The 18,295-nt window shown below is 40.8% G+C and overlaps 1 protein-coding gene across 1 annotated transcript in view; it reads left to right on the forward strand.

Moving 5' to 3' along the window:
• The window catches only part of LOC147703282 (uncharacterized), a 303,605-nt gene that overhangs the window by 250,241 nt on the left and 35,069 nt on the right, over nt 1-18,295 (forward strand). Inside the window, exon 8 of the mRNA XM_086931733.1 lies at nt 13,651-13,720. Coding sequence (XP_086787859.1) covers nt 13,651-13,689 — 39 coding nt within the window. The 3' untranslated portion in view covers nt 13,690-13,720. The remainder of the gene's footprint in view (nt 1-13,650; nt 13,721-18,295) is intronic.

Genomic DNA, 18,295 nt, shown 5'->3' on the forward strand with positions numbered 1-18,295 from the left:
TCCAGAGGCAATCCTCTAAAAAAATACAGCTTTGGAAATGCCAATTTAATTAGGCATGTCAAAAGAAGACACCCCAACAATTACTCCAGGGAGAGTGTCAGGGAGCTGGCAGAGAAGGCACGAAGAGATGGCAGCAGCACCTCCACTGGTGGAGCAACACCTTCAGGTCCAACACGTGCAAGAATGGTCCCTAACGTCCAGCCGGTATTTGCAGGAATAAAATTTTTATGCAAGGACTGTGACGAACTACTCTGTTACGGGGAGCAGAGCGTTGAACTCATTGCAATAAAGAAACAGGAACACCGATGCTCTCCCCGTCCCTAAATTTTCTCATTTTTTTGCTCCTGTTGAGCATTTTTTAAATCCCTGTTTTTGTTTTTCCCCTGAAAAAAATCCAAAAAAATATAAAATCGTTTCAAAAAGTATAAAAAAAATATAAAACAACAAAAACAAAAAAAAAGTTCTTTTCAGAACTACCTCCAATTTATAAAAAAATGATATTTTTTTTAAGAAAAAGTGTCATTCTTTTTCACAATCGTACGCTCACCGGTGCGCGTACCAGGCGCTCCCTCGGCGCAAATTAAAAAAAAATTTTTTTGGGGGCCCCGTACGGCCTTTTTATGACCCCCACATCAAACCTAGGGGGTCAGGGGGGTGTACCCTGCCCCCTTTTGCTCATTTCCCCCTTTGATTTTTACCACCTCAATCCTACCGAGGTACAAGATGGCGGCCGCTGCGGACTGTTTCGAATGTTTTCAGACACCCGAGAGCCAATCAGCTTTCCGTACGCAAGTCGCGTGGCGTGCTTTGAGCGCTCCCCTGCGCGCGTACCGGGGCGCGGCTCCAGATATATATATTTTTTTGAACCTAAATTACTCAAAATCCACTGGAGCACATATCTCGAGACATAGCAAAGGCACATCGGGCTACCAGTCCCTACAATTTTGACAAATTAGGTGGAAATCCATTCAGCCGTTCGGGCTAAAAGTGACATTGACCGCCCTATGGAAATTAACATGGGGAAAACGCGTTTTGGGACCCCCCTTTTATCTCGGCCCCCGCTTGACACATCCCCCCCAAACTTTCAGGGAAGTACCGGAGCTCCACGAGGCCATTTTGAGGAAATTTTCAGGCAGATTCGTCAACCGGCGCCAAAGTTATTCCAAATAGAATTTTGAGATTTAACATTGAAAAAAATCCTAACTATAACTACCTACTGGCGACCGCCAGTAGGTAATATATATATATATATATATATATATATATATATATATATATATATATATATATATATATATTCACAGAAAAAACCATAGGTTATAGACCATATATAGTTAGGAATTTGCATTTACAAAACCTTGAAAATTCACTGAAAAAACCATAGGTTATAGACCATATATAGTTAGGGATTAGCATTTAAAAAACCTTATTTTATTTGCACAAAACCATTGAAATTCCATATATAGTTAGTTGCACTAACTATATATCGTGGACCCGCAATCCACTGCTAATGATGTCACATATTACATCATTCATGACATGGTCAGTGACATCACTGATGACATCACTGATGACATCTCAAATGACATCACTGATGACATCACTGATGACAACACCCAGTGACTGTATGTTTCTGTAAAGTTAAAATATGTCTTACATATTGAAGAATGAGTGGATGTATAAGTGTCTGGATGAAGGATTTAGTAGGTGCATGACTGACTGTATGAGAGAATGATTAAATGTGTCTCACTGAGTGCATGGGTTAGTGATTAAAGTGTCTTAATTTGGCAATCATTATTTATGTTCTTCTGTAAACTGCTGCATGTTTAAATCAGTAGCTATATCAGTAACTATATGGGTTATTGAATGGTTGCCCAAGTATTTGTATGGGAGACTGAGTATGTGTGTGGGTGGCTGGGAGGTGTATAACTCTGTGCATAGATGTGTGAGCAGTTGATTCCCTAGGTGTATGGGTTCAAAAGTGCATGTAGAAACAGCTGTATGGACAGTTGACTGTGTGCATGAGTATATTGGTGAGTGAATGGATATCTCAGTTCTACATGTCAAAGTAAGTACATATGTAAAACACACTCCATGTGAGAGTTGACATATATAAATAACTGAACATAAGAGCCAGTGAATGTGAGAGTGGCTGTATGAATCATTGTGAACTTGTATCAAGGATTGTATAAGTGAGTAAATATGTGTTAGTATATGTTTGAATAAGTAAGGTGTGTATAACTGTATAGTTGAGGAAATGGAGGTGTGATTGATTCTTTGCATGACTGACTAGGTGTGTGAGTAACTCCATGGATGTGTGACAGTCTGTGAGTGCCTGTTTACACTGAGTGTATCTAAGGTTATATTAGAGTCTGAAGATGTATTATCACATAAATGATATCATCAGTGATGTAATCAGTAATGTCAAATGAGATGTCAGTGATGTCATTTGAGATGTCATCAGTGATGTCATCAGTGATGTCATCTGAGATGTCATCAGTGATGTCACTGACCATGTCATGAATGATGTAATATGTGACATCATTAGCAGTGGATTGCGGGTCCGCGATATATAGTTAGTGCAACTAACTATATATGGAATTTCAATGGTTTTGTGCAAATAAAATAAGGTTTTTTAAATGCTAATCCCTAACTATATATGGTCTATAACCTATGGTTTTTTCAGTGAATTTTCAAGGTTTTGTAAATGCAAATTCCTAACTATATATGGTCTATAACCTATGGTTTTTTCTGTGAATTTCATTGGTTTTTTAAAAGCTAATATCTATAGCTGTAAAATATATTCTTTATTAAGTGACGTATCACGTAGCCCGTGAGACGCCTCATGATGCATCGCATAACCGTGACGTATCATCTTTGCAGCGCAAACCAAACCCAAAACGTAAGCGCGCCAGAATATTTTTTTAACCTTAATTAGACAAAATCCACACGTGCACATATCACAAACGTTCAAAAAACACAATATGTCGGACTCCCGTTGCGCTGCCGGTTAGCTGCCCGGTTAACGTACCAGGAAGCACCTTTACCGCGAAAAATCGCAATTTTTTTTTTCACCCCCCAGGGAACTTTAATAGCCCCCTCATCAATCCTAGGGGTTCAGGAGGGGTCTGCCTTACCCCTTTCATTCATTTACACCTTTTTTTTTTCCACCTCTTGTCTCTCGATCCCACAGAGAGACAAGATGGCGGCCGCTCCAGACTGTTTACAATGATAACAGCCAATCAGCTTCTCCTCAGACTCCCGTTACACTGCCGGTTAGCTTCCCGGTTAGCTGCCCGGTTAGCTGCCCGGTTCGCGTACCAAGACGCGTCTCTACGGCGAAAAAATCGGATTTTTTTTTTTTTTTTTTGGCCCCGCGTGGCTTTATAATATCCCCCTCATCAATCCTAGGGGGTCAGAAGGGGTCTACCTTGCCCTCTTTCCTTCATTTCCCCCTTTGTTTTGGCCTCCTCTTGTCTCTCGATCCTACCGAGAGACAAGATGGCGGCCGCTCCGGACTGTTTACAATGTTGACAGCCAATCAGCTACTCCTCAGATTCCCGTTACACTGCCGGTTAGCTTCCCGGTTAGCTGCCCGGTTAGCTGCCCGGTTCGCGTACCAAGACGCGTCTCTACGGTGAAAAAATCTGAATTTTTTTTTTTTTTTGGGCCCGGCGTGGCTCTATAATATCCCCCTCATCAATCCTAGGGGGTCAGAAGGGGTCTACCGTGCCCCCTTTCCTTCATTTCCCCCTTTGTTTTGGCCTCCTCTTGTCTCTCGATCCTACCGAGAGACAAGATGGTGGCCGCTCCGGACTGTTTAGAATGTTGACAGACACCGGAGAGCCAATCAGCTTCGCTTCGCAAAGTTCCGATACGCGAAAAGTTCGCGAACCGGAGCGCTGCCCGGAGCGCTGTTACAGATATATATCTTGATTTAAACGTTAATTTCTCAAAATTCACTGAAGCACATATATTGGGACCTAGCAAAGGCACATCGGGCTAACAGTCCCTACAATTTTGCCAAGTTTCGTGGAAATCCATTCAGCTGTTCGGGCTAAAAGTGAGGCCAACCGCCCTATGGAAATTAACATGGGAAAAACGCGTTTTGGGACCCCCCTTTTTTCTCGGCCCCCCCTTGACGAACCCCCCCCCCAAATTTCCAGGAGCTGCTCAGAAACAAAATGTGCCATTTTCCTGAAAATTTCAGCCAATTCCGTCCACAAACGCCAAAGTTATTAGGCATAGAATTTTCAAAAGTTCCATAGAGAAAAAATCCTAACTATATATACCTACTGGCTATCGCCAGTAGGTATATATAGTTAGGATTAGGATAGTATATATATATATAGTATAGTATATATATAGTATATATATATATTCACTGAAAAAACCATAGGTTTGACACATGTTATAGTTAGCTGGAAATTTTACTGACATAAAACCAATGAAATTCCACGTTATAGTTAGTTGGACTCACTATAACTTGCGCGTGCAATGCACTGCTGATGACGTCACATATTACATCACTCATGACATGGTCAGTGACATCACTGATGACACCATCCTTGTGACATAGTGACAGACCTCCTTTCACTGTAATGTAACCCTTGAGACACATATTCAAAAATAGAAACTGAAATTTAAAAAAAAATGGAGATACCTATATCAGTTACAACAAGCAATTCAGTAATTCCACTATCTATATACACATCCACTCATTCACCAACAGTTCTATATAGTCACTCATACATATACTCACTCATCATATGAAGTGATACACCTATACATCCTGTTACACACCGACAGTCATCCAAAAGTTACTCACACACATATTCACACGTGCAAATAAACTATTGAACATCCAATTATTTGAATATAGAGTTATACACACACTTCCACCTTACTTCTATTGAAAATTACACATATTTATTCTCTTAAACAATCACTTATAGAAACACATACTTATTTAAACAGGAACTCTTACAATCTCTTACTCTCACATATACTCACTTATATACATCAATATTCATATATACTAGATTAAAACATATGTAGTTACTGATAAAGACACTAGTGAGACAGTCATTCACTCACTAACAAACACATATAGACACTCATCCACCCATACAGTCCTGTACATATGCTGTCTTCAAAACACATACAAACAGAGAGTCAGTCACTCATGCATCTATGTGCTAAGTAATACCCCCACCAAACCATATAGACACTCATACTGATACTAATAAAAATATCTAATAACCCATATACATACGCATGTAGCTACTTACCAACACATGTAGCCACTTATACACAAAGTGAAACACTAATATATATATTTAAATATTTAAACATAACTCACTAATATTTATTTTTCAGAAAGACACATATTCACTGGATGGTGTCATCAGTGATGTCATGAGTGATGTCACTGACCATGTCATGAGTGATGTAATATGTGACGTCATCAGCAGTGCATTGCACGCGCAAGTTATAGTGAGTCCAACTAACTATAACGTGGAATTTCATTGGTTTTATGTCAGTAAAATTTCCAGCTAACTATAACATGTGTCAAACCTATGGTTTTTTCAGTGAATTTCATAGGTTTTTTAAATGCTACTTCCTAACTATAACGTGTGTAAAACCTATGGTTTTTTCTGTGAATTTCATTGGTTTTTAAAATGCTAATACAGAAAAATGTCGTGTATGCAACCTATACTTTTGGCAATAAAGTTCTGGCAATATTTTTTTCGAAAACAAGCCGTTTTCTTCACTGTTCAAGTTGCATAGAGACTCCTTGTAAAGCGATACAGAATTCGAAAGTCTGTACCTTGCCTTTTTTTAAACACATAAAAATTTGTCTGTAAATAAAAATAGCCTTACTAAACTTTTGTGCGCGACCCGGTGTGCGCACTCTCGGCAACAGTTGTCAATAAAATGGATATCGCATTTCCAGGCTTTCGTGCGCGACCGAGTGCGCGCACCTGCCTATATATTTCGTGAAAACTTTGCAATTTTAACTTTCCAAAAACAGCTCCAGGAGCATATTATAAAGGGCGTTTATCGGCTTTCGATCGTGCGCGACCGTGTGCGCGCAACCGCCTATATATATATTTCGGGAAAAGTTCGCGATTGCAACTTATTAAATTTCTTCATACACCCACCATAGAACTTATACTACTCAGAAGATATATTAAATCCGGATATGTTTCGATTTACTCCTTTTCACGTTTTGAAATTGGACCGCTACTTCCAACCAGATACTATCACCGCGTACACGTCCTGAGATGCGCATGTGAAGTCATGTGACTTGAAAACAACGCTTCCAATTGGTTCCTAGTAGTTTCTATGCTGCGTCAATACCTACGCCTGCTTCAAACACATGCACAGTTTTGAAACAGCATGGGCCTGAAAGTCACTAAGTGAAATATCATACATTACAGTCAGCCACTTTCAAGACGCATTCCTTCAGAGGAACACTTACCGTTTATTAGAGGTAGATCGTCCGACTCCACCGGAAAACACCCCTAATAAAAAAGACATATATATAAAATGCGGACTAGCCGCTGTATCGTACTAGCAAACTTTAACTTAAAACTCGTTAGAGAAAACAAAAGGAATCGAACAAAATCAATAGGCCACTGATAGGATCTCTTTTTGACCTTGCTAAAATAGAAACATTAGGAACAACCCCTCATGAGAAATATGAAACTAGTGAAACTAGTGAGAGAAACCGAGCTCGACGCCATCTTGCCCCCTTTTAGGCCCCATCATGAACATAGATAGCCCTACATAGCAAAACGTGATCTTATCGCCTGCCCAACTTCAGATCTGACCCCCCCCCTTTTGCTCTCATGTCCTGTCGGAATGTCCGGCTGTAGATTACAATCACATGTTCCATTTGGGAGGGGAAACGACATCAGAGCGACAAATATTAGAAATATACCACACGACAGCAAAATAACAGATTAAAACGTTTTTATTCTTGAACAAAAATATATTAAAACAACTATGGAGAACCATTACGCGAATAGTCCGGAGGCGACACCATGCGCCAAGGCCTGTCCCCAGGATGAACCAAGTAATCCGTTCCTGGGACCGTGGCAAAGAGCAGCCGGTCGCCATCGGCCAGAGAAGGCATGGGCCCGACCCGAGATGTAGTTGTCTTCCCATTCTCTTCTTTTTTCGGTGCCTTGCAGGCCACAAGGGGGATGTGACATACCTAATAGTATAACTCATATATATCCGACCTCCCCCTCTCTTCATCGCCTGGTCCGGCCATAACAAATGTCAGCAAGACGCCGTGGGGTCCACTGGGAGGGAGAGGCGGCGCGGACGAGCCTCCCCAGATGGAGGCCCCTCAGCTGCACCCCCAACGATCCATGCACCCGGCAAAGGGTTCGTACTCTGTGGCGATATAGGGACACTCCACGAGCCCAGCAAAGCGTTCGCATACTGTGGCGGTATAGGGATGCTCCACGAGCCCAGCAAAGGACTCGCCCACTGTTGCGGTACAGCGACGCTCCACTCACCCAGCAGGGTCTCGTCCACTGTGGCGGTGCAACGATGCTTCGCCCGACAGGCTTGAGTCCATCTGCTTCTGCAACCCAGTGACTGCCGGTGGTTGCAGATCTCCTAAAAATGGCGGTCGACTTTGCAGGAATGGGCCTGGCGTGAAAAGTTGGCCTGGTCACCTGTTAACCAGAAAATGGGCCCCTGTCTTTCCTTTCAAAATGCTGCCAACAATATTATATCAAACTCTGCATCGGTACTTACTTATAAATGCAGAAACAACTCAATTAACACAAGGGCTCTTTTCAGAGCCACCTTATATCAAAGCACTCAAACTTCTGATTTATCTCCATTTTCACACTTTTGTAAATAGGTGTGCGCGCCCGAGTGCGCGCACCCCGCAACTTTTTCGAGAAAAAAATATATATATTTTCGCTTTTAAGGACCTTACTGCACACCCTGAGAAAACCTATGCAGCAAAACAATCTCTACCTTCTCCCCTTTCCATGTTCCAACGCTTTGAAATGACAATATATTTACTCGCAGTGACAAAATGGCGGTCAACACTTCCTGATTTCCTTCGAATCGAATGTTAACAGACGTCACGCAGCAAAAAAAAATTCCGCTCACGCGCAGCCACTTGGGTGCGCGCACGCATGCGCGCCTATAGATATATAATTGACTTTAACTTTAATTTTCTCAACAACTACTAAACGGATTTACACCATTCCAAAAAAAGCGTAATCTGCGAGCCGGACTGTACAGTTTTGCCAAATTTCTTATAAATCCATTCACCCGTTCGACCTGTAGCCGAGTCTAAAGGTCCTATGGAAAATAACATGGAGAAAACACGTTTTGGGACCCCCCTTTTATCTCAGCCCCCACTTGACCAATCCCCCCAAACTTTAAGGGAAGGAGCGCAGCGGACTGAGCCATCTTCTTTGAGAAATTCGCTAAGATTCGTCAACCAGGGCCAAAGTTATTCCAAATAGAATGTTGAGCATTTCCTATGGAAACTAGGTCCTAACTATAACTACCTACTGGCGACCGCCAGTAGGTAATATATATATATATATATATATTACCCACTGGCGGTCGCCAGTAGGTAGTTATAGTTAGGATTTTTTTCAATGTTAAATCTCAAACTTCTATTTGGAATAACTTTGGCGCCGGTTGACGAATCTGCCTGAAAATGTCCTCAAAATGGCCTCGCAGCGCCCCGGTCCTTCCCTGAAAGTTTGGGAGGGATTTGTAAAGGAGGGGCCGAGATAAAAGGGGGGTCCCAAAACATGCTTTCCCCATGTTAATTTCCATAGAGCGGTCGACCTCACTTTTAGCCCGAACGGCTGAATGGATTTCCACCAAACTGGGCAAAATTGTAGGGACTGGTAGCCCAATGTGCCTTTGCTATGTCTAAAATATGTGGTCCAGTGGTTTTTGAGTAATTTAGGTTAAAAAAATATATATATCTAAGCCGGCGCCCCGGTACACGCACCGGGGAGCGCACCAGGCGCGCCACGCGACTTGCGCACGGAAAGCTGATTGGTTCTCGGGTGTCTGTAAACATTCAAAACAGTCCGGAGCGGCCGCCATCTTGTGTCTCGGTAGGATCGAGACACAAGAGGTGGCATAAAAAAAAGGGGGAAATGACTATAAGGGGGCAGGGTAGACCCCCCTGACCCCCTAGGTTTGATGTGGGGGCTATAATAGAGTCCCTCGGGGCCCCCAAAAAAAAAAAAAAATTTCGATTTGCGCGGGGGAGCGCCCGGTACGCGCACCGGGAAGCGGACCGGGGAGCGAAGCATGGGGAAAATCCAGGGCCTTATTTATGAAGGCCTTGTGACAGTTTTGCGCCACCGGTGCGTCACTTTTTGTGACGCACCAGCGGTGTAAAAAATGCGCCTCGTTGCGCCATATTTAAAAAGTGACGCATCTAGGTAAATGCGTCACTTTTTAAACCCCTGCGCCACAATATACCTGCGTCGGGTATAATGTATGCAGAGGGGGCGTTCCCCCGCAAAAAGCCTCCTAATAGTGACTCAGTGAAATCTATGAGATTTCACTGCGTCACTTTTAGGACGCTGTTGCGTCAAAATCTTGCGCCTGCCTCACAGCAGGCGTAAGACTGACGCAAGCCCTTTCACATGGGGCTTGCCCCATGTGAAAGGACGCATTACTGGAGTTGCGTTACTTTTGTGACACACTCCAGCAAAGCGTCACTTTTGCGCTTACAGATACATCAGAAATACTGACGTTTCTGTAACTCCTTGCGACATGATGCGTCATACATTAAATATGATGCATCAGGAATGTTGTAAAGAGTGCGCAGTGAAAAGTGATGCATCGCTGTTTTCACGCAGTGATGCGTCACTTTTCATAAATGAGGCCCCCAGTTTATTCACTGCGTCACCTCTACGACCCTTTCTTGCGTCAATATGTCCCTTTTGCATACATTACACCTGACGTAGGTATAATGTGGCGCAGGGGCTAACAAAGTGACACATCTACCTAGATGCGTCACTTTGTAAATATGACTGAATAAGGTGCATTATTTACAGCACTGGTGCGTCACAAAAAGTGACGCACCGGTGGCGTTAAAGTGACGCATGGCCTCATAAATGAGGCCTTTAGTCTTCTACTCATGCGTTATATTAAATTTAAGCGCAAAAGTGATGCATTGCTGGAGTGTGTCTCAAAAATGATGCAACTCCAGCAATGCATCCTTTCACATGGGGCCAGGCCCCATGTGAAAGGGCCTGCACGTCTGCTGTGAAACATGCGTAATATTTGGACGCAACAGCGTCATAAAAGTGACGCAGTGATATCTCATAGATTTCACTGCGTCACCTCTACGACCCTTTCTTGTGTCAATATGTCCCTTTTGCATACATTACACCTGACGTAGGAATAATGTGGCGCAAGGGCTTACAAAGTGACGCATCTACGTAGATGCGTCACTTTGTAAATATGACTGAATAAGGTGCATTTTTTACAGCACTGGTGTGTCACAAAAAGTGACGCTCCGGTGGCGTAAAAGTGACGCATGGCCTCATAAATGAGGCCTTCAGTCTTCAACTCCAGCAATGCATCTTTTCTTACCCTTCCACACCTCCGTTCCTTTTCAACACTTTCTTGGAATATCCACATTCCCCATATTCACTCTTCTTCTCCTTACTTTCCTTCCCAACACTTACCTTTTTTCAGTCCCCCTACTTCACTTCCTTTCTCCTCTCATAACTTTCTGTTCTTTCCTACTCATTTTTCTTTCCATTATCAATGCACTCCACTTCACTTACTCTTTTTCTTTTTTTTTAAGAATATAGCTCTTTGATGAGAATTGGAGGTAGTTCTGAAAAGAACTTTTTTTTTCTTCTTTTTTTTAAGAACGGAAACAAAAACAGGGAATGGAAACTGCTCAACAGGAGCAAAAAAAAGCAAAATAAATTAGGGCTGGGAACTGCAGCGATGGTTCTCCAATGCTCGAACCATGAGCAGGACACTTTGCTCCCCATAGGTAAGGAGTTGATCGCAGTATCTGCATTTCACGACACCTTTGTTGAATGCAGGTTGTATATTAGGAACCAGCTCCTGCGATTGCCCCCTTCCAGAAGTAGTTGCTCCTCCGGTGGATGTAGAGGCCCCATCACTGGGAACCTCTTTTACCAGAGCCCTGACACTTTCCCAGGCAAAATTCTGGGGGTGCTTCCTCTCCACATGCCGGATCATTGTGAAGTTCCGAAAAGAATATTTCTTATTGGGGTCACCTCCTGACAGGACTTGTTTGCAGATCCTGCACTCCACTTTTGGAGCATTCACCTTTTTCTGGTTAGGTGGTATTGAAAAAAATGTCCAAATGAAATGTTCCTTCACCGGTGGCTGAGAAGGCTCTTCATCGATGAATTCAGGCTCATCTTCACTGCTGGATGGTCTGGCAGCCATGATTAACCCATAAAGATTCAAGAGCAAAAAGCCAGGTCTTTCAGTCACAAAAGTGAAAGAGAAAGTGAGGGAAATGGGTGGGGATTTCATTCTTTGTAAAAAAAAACTGTTAGCAACCAATGAAAAGTGTTATTTTAAGGTCACATGACTTGACGCGCTGACGCTGCGCGCACCGGAGCGCTTCTGGGTGCACACACGTGGCGCGAACGTAGGCGCTTCCGGGGTGCATACGCGGCGCGAACGTAGGCGCTTCCGGGGCGCATACGTGGCGCGAACGTAGGTGCTTCTGGGGGCGCTTACGCGGCGCGCCGAAGTGACGTTTTGATAGTTTCACGGAAATGCAAAATCATTAGCATCAAAAACTGCTTTTATATGTATGGTACTAACTGTCTTGCGTTATTATTTACTTTTCATTCATATTTTTTTTCACGAACGAAAGTAGCGCTCTCGGTGCGCTTTCCAGAGAGCTTACCAAAGCGCGCACCCAGAGCACCCCAGGAAAAAATGATAAAAAAAAAAATAATAATTATTACTTACTCAAAACGGCAAATTTATAAAAAAAATCGTATGTTAGAACCTCGATATAGAGAGGAATTAGCATTTAAAAAACCTATGAAATTCACTGAAAAAACCATAGGTTTCACACCAGTTATAGTTAGCTGGAAAATTTACTGACATAAAACCAATGAAATTCCACGTTATAGTTAGTTGGACTCACTATAACTTGGGCGTGTAATGCACTGCTGATGACATCACATATTACATCACTCATGACATGGTCAGTGACATCACTCATGACATCACTCATGACACCATCCAGTGAATGTGTGTCTTTCTGAAAAATTAATTTTGTTTTATATATGTATATGTAAAAGTTGATGGAGGAATAAATGTTTAAATAAGTATCTAAATGGTTGTTTTTTTTATAAAAATTGATTAGTTAACTGGCTTATTAAGTGTTTCTTAGTGAATACACATATTAGTGATTAATGTTTAAATATTTATATATATGCATTAGTGTCTGTATGGTTTGGTGGGGGTGTTACTTAGCATATAGATGCATCAATGACTGACTCACTGTTTGTATGTTTTTTGAAGACAGCATATGTGCAGGACTGTATGGGTGTATGAGTGTGCATATGTGTGTGTTAGTGAGTGAATGCCTGCCTCACTAGTGTCTTTCTCAGTAACTACATATGTTTTAATCTAGTATATGTGAGTATTGTTGTATATAAGTGAGTATATGTGAGAGTGAGAGATTGAAAGAGTTCCTGTTTAAATAAGTATGTGTTTCTATAAGTGATTGTTTAAGAGAGTAAGTATGTGTAAGTTTCCTTAGAAGTAAGGTGGTAGTGTGTGTATATCTGTATATGAAAATAAATGGATGTTTATTAGTTTATTTGCATGTGTGAATATGTGTGTGAGTAACTTTTGGATGACTGTCGGTGTGTAACAGGATGTATAGGTGTATCACTACATATGATGAGTGAGTATATGTACGAGTGACTATATAGAACTGTTGGTGAATGAGTGGATGTGTATATAGATGGTGGAATTACTGAATTGGTTTTTTGTAACTGGTATGGGCTTATCCACTTTTTTGAAAATGTTAGTTTCTATTTTTGAATATGTGTTTCAAGGGTTACTTTACAGTGAAAGGAGGTCTGTCACTCTGTCACAAGGATGGTGTCATCAGTGATGTCATGAGTGATGTCACTGACCATGTCATGAGTGATGTAATATGTGATGTCATCAGCAGTGCATTACACGCGCAAGTTATAGTGAGTCCAACTAACTATAACGTGGAATTTCATTGGTTTTATGTCAGTAAAATTTCCAGCTAATTATAACTGGTGTGAAACCTATGATTTTTTCAGTGAATTTAATAGGTTTTTTAAATGCTAATTCCTAACTATAACTGGAGTGAAACCTATGGGTTTTTCAGTGAATATATATATATGTATCTCAGGGGAGACCGAAATGCGTAGATGTTGCTTTCATCTTTGAAACAAAAATAATTGAGTGCAACCCTAACTCCTTTTTGTATACATTAGATATAATATCTTCATTTATGTATATATATGCTTGTTCCTGAGGCAGCTAAGCCATAGGCAGAAACTCATGTTAATGGTTTAAATAGGAAAAATGTCACAGTCCGGTATTTAATCTTCATGAATATTTTTATTTTCTTTTTTTCAGCCTGCTCCACCTTGTATGCCAAACATAGGCTACGCGTAGATGCCGGCGCCTTCAACTGGGCCACAGAGTGGTAACGTCTAGATTATCTATTTAAATGTCAACATCCCCCATTCCCCCCCTCCTTTAAGCACAAGCTTCCATATGTCATTCCCTGTTTTAAATCATTGAACACTGCCTGCCAATGTCTCTAGTAATTCATATTTGAAATGCGTGTATACAGAATCAAATTATATAAAAAATGTTTTCGACAAAGGAGTTTATGATATTTTCAAAAATGCAACAGAAAATTAACTTTTCCTTTGATGCATATTAATTCTCAACCTTCAACATTTTGATACATTTTTCCTGGTAAAGTACCATACTTAAAAATAACAATAGGGCACTGTCAATTTCAGTGATTTTGGATATTCACTGTAGGCAAATAAATCAATATTGCAGCTCATTGGTTTAATATGCAGTTTTGAGCACATTTTTTCATTTTCAATGTACACTTAAATGTCCAAATAATCAATTGTCTCATTGGTCATTTTATATTCAAATTGTAACTTTTTGACATTTTTATCTTAGTGGTTTGAAATCCATTATGTATCTTGTTATTTTTTCTTGTATATCTTTTTGATAGTCTTAGGCACCAACAAATCCCCTCTGTTTCGTGCTTTTTCACTCTTTAATGCATCTACAAAAACATATACAGGATAGCCTTGTCTCTTTTACGAGCATCTCTTTAAACTTAGTTTCAAACTCCTGCCCCTCTGAAGAATTTTTGTTGAGACTTAAACGTTCTCTGTAGGGCACATTCCATTTCAATGGCTTCGGATGTACACTGTTGGCAAATAAAATACTAGTTCAGCTGGTTGGTTTACAATGCAGTCATAGGAATTATATATTCTGTCTTCGATGGAATGCCATTAATGTGATTTAAAACGTCCATTGAGTCACTGATATAAGTTGGGAGGTTTGCTACATATGGGAACAAAAGATTTCGACAAATCTGAATGCATTGTCAAATAAAGCACCATAGGAGCTCAAAATTTGTCATCCTGGGGGATTTTCTAAGCTCATATATACCTTTAATAATACATATATTTTTGGTGTTGTGGGGTGGTTCGTCTGCAAATATTGGAATTCCTCATCTTTGAGCAGCCATCTTTTATGCCAATCTTGCAGTTGTTTATAAAATTCCATCATTATTTTATTAATAAGATTCTCTTCCAATCTTTCATAGTAGTTGGGATCATTAGGCTGTCTTTTTACTTCCTCATTTTATTTAATGCGATCAACTATGTTTCCTACCTTATCAGAGTCTTTTATGGCAATGTAGTTGTCTTTTTGTGGATCTTTTAATCCCCACCAGTCTTCTACAGCCATATTTCCCCGTTGTTGGCAACAGTTCTTTCTCTCTTTTAGATATATATCTCTTAATTCCTCTGCCATCAATTCCTGAAACAGATCTAATTCATTTCCTTGTGGCAGTTGTGAGCATAACTTTGATTTTGGTATACAACTACTGATGATCAATTCATGGGTATCTATTCCTATTATTTACCAATACTCCTAATATGATATTTATTCCAAATGTTCAACTATCAGTGATGTGCATGATTCCATTTCTAGACTAGATAGAACTTTCATGGGGGCAACATCTTCTGTTATCAATGTTATACATATCTGAGAAGCACTAGACCTTCTCATGGTGTATATTTTCATAACAAAGTATTTTCTTTATTTTTCATTTTCTACAAAATGTATTTAAAGTCACTCTTGCTGTGGGTAGCTTTATTTCTGCACAGGACCAAAATGTGAGACCATTATTCAGCAAATTTATATACTTATTGTTCAAACTTTTTTGTTCATAAGTTGATTACCGAATCATCCTCTGAAATGCATATGTTTGTGCCGTACACTTCTTTGTACTTCTGCCACTTTTGTCTTTTGCTTTTACTGCTCCCCCTTGTTCTTTTTGATATCCTGTAGTTGGAGATCCTTGCCTCTCACTCAAGTTATCATTCAGAAGAGGGCATTTAACTGGGCAAACAAAATTTGAACTGCACTGTAACTGGTCCTTCATCCCCTGAACGGAGCTTTCTAAGCTTGACGGGGGTCTCCCATTGTCAAGCATTCGATCCACTGTTTGTCTGCTATAAATTGCATCCAATCATCTGGAAACAGTGTACTTTCATCCATTGGTGTAGTCTGTGTTGAACCTGTTGAATGTTTTACATTTTTGAAGTTGTGCTTCTTTTTCATGCTTCTCAAATTTTTTTATCTAGCTGCTCAAAATCAATTTTTTCCCCTCTTCTTTTTCTTGATATATTTCCAAGAATTTTTCCAGATCCTAGATCTTCTCAGTTGCTGGAAATAATCTCCGTTCAGTGTGAATAATGAAGGTGTTTATTAATTTCATTGAATAATCTGTGGTATCGGTCTGTCATTGTTTGAGCAGAATCTGATCCATATTGCTGAGTGTTCGTAGAGCAAAAATCCTTAAATCTGTTGGAATCCAACTCCATTCATCATACTTCTTGATATATAAATATATATATATATATATATATTATATTTATGTGTGTATATATATGTTTATACATATTTGTGGAGATATACATATTTTATATATATCAATACACACCTACAAAACAAATCTCATTTCCCTGGGGTAGAAAAACTGTACAGGAATACTCAGGCACATATCTCAATTTGTTTCAGCAAAACGCGTTTCGGCACCATTGCCTTTATCAATTGCTGAAAAATACATAAATGCAATATGGTTGAGTAATGCATTTAAAATATCCTCCTATTGGCGGGAGACAGGGAGTCAAAGAGAGAGCTGTGCCTTCTTGGTGCAATAGCATGTTTTGGTTGCCATTTTAGTTGTAATATTACAATGTTCGGTATGTATCCTACTGGCTTCCTTGATTCATAACCTTGACCTTCTATGATTCCATTTATGTTCAAAACTATATGGGTATAGCTGATCGAGACTAGCAGGATTGAGTGTCTAGTGCCCGATAAACAGCAGAAACTATTTTGAATAGCTGCTCCTGTGAGTTATGGAGAGGAGGCCCATACAGAGCATGATTGTTACCGAGAGGACTGATATAAAAAGCCAGTCGAATGGTGGAACTATGATATAATACTGGCTAATTGAATTTGTATGTATTTAAGCTTTATTTCGAGCAGCTCCTTTCATAAAAGCTATAAAAAACACCATATAAAATAAAAGGAGGATTAAACATGGTCTATTCGAACAGCAACACATTACAAATAAATTAGTGTAAACAGTACATCCTGGTACACAACTACAGCAAGGGTACAGTGTGCAATTCAGCAGGTCAGCAATAAAGCAGTTATCACAACATAAGACAATAAAACATACCTTAAAATATTATAAAGAATATGAAGGGGGGTTGCAAAGCTTCCGAGTGAGGGGCCTCTTCAGTTAGACCCAGTTTGCAATCCCCAGAAAACCTTTTCAGATTGTCCAACCCTCCTCAGGACAACATTGTAGGGAGACTAGAGGTAATAACGTGCACATGCATAGCATATAGGTAAAACATGAAATACCAGCCTGAGAGCCCTGTAGCAGCTATTTCTGGTCCTCTTACTGCTGAATGCTGTAGCACTCCCATTACACCCTTCCCCCTTATGAGCCATGCATGGCTTAAAAACGTGACCATGCTACAGGCAAAGGATGGTCTAGGAGCTGTTCTAAGGATGCGTAGGGCAACCTGGTGGTCCCATATGCCCAATTGCCGGAAGGTCAGTTTTAGCAATTTTGTCCTTGGTGTATGCCTGGCTGTTAGACCTGACATCATTGGCTTGAGTCTCCCTTCCATTTTTTGATGGATTGCCTCCTCTGTTTTGATATGTTTTTGCTGGTTATATGCTTTGGGTATTATGACACTGCTATTCAGTGCCACAGTGCAAGTGCTCCCTATGGTAAATTGATGTACTGATTAGTGACTCCATGATTTAGTTATTTGATTTACGTGTCAGACCCTAGTACAGTGCGCCATGTGTGCCAAGGGCTTGTAGATCAAATGCTGCTGGTGCGTTTGCAGCACTGGTTGTGCCACACACGGAGGAAGCTTGTAAATTGTGTCTCAGGCCTGCCATTGCAAGGCCTGTGTGCAGTCTAGTACTGCCATTTTGACTTGGCCAACTGCACCCTCTTTCCAGGCCCTAAACCTTCCCTTTGCTTCAGATCAGACACCCCTATAGTAGGCCCAAGGGCAGGGTGCATAGTAAGTATAAGGTAGTCAAGTCAAGTCAAGTCAAAAGATTTATATAGCACGCTACATACCCAGAGGGTCTCAAGGCGCTTGAAGAAGGGTGGGGAGTTACTTGTCGAATATCCACGTTTTGAGTTGCTTTCTGAATGCTAGGTGGTTCTGAGTAAGGCGAAGGTGAGTGGGAAGTGAGTTCCAAGTTTTAGCTGCTAGGTAGGAGAAGGATCTACCTCCCATGGTGGTTTTGTTGATGCGAGGTACAGTGGCAAGGGCTTGGTTGGAGGATCGTAGCTGGTGGGGGGGTGTAGAAGGATAGTCGTGTGTTGAGGCATTCGGGTCCGTTTCGTAGAGTGCTTTGTGTGCGTGGGTTAGGAGCCGGAAAGTGATCCTCTTATTGACGGGGAGCCAGTGGAGGA

The sequence above is a fragment of the Lissotriton vulgaris genome, chromosome 7, assembly GCF_964263255.1.
Source record: "Lissotriton vulgaris chromosome 7, aLisVul1.2, whole genome shotgun sequence".
NCBI classification, from domain to species: domain Eukaryota; kingdom Metazoa; phylum Chordata; class Amphibia; order Caudata; family Salamandridae; genus Lissotriton; species Lissotriton vulgaris.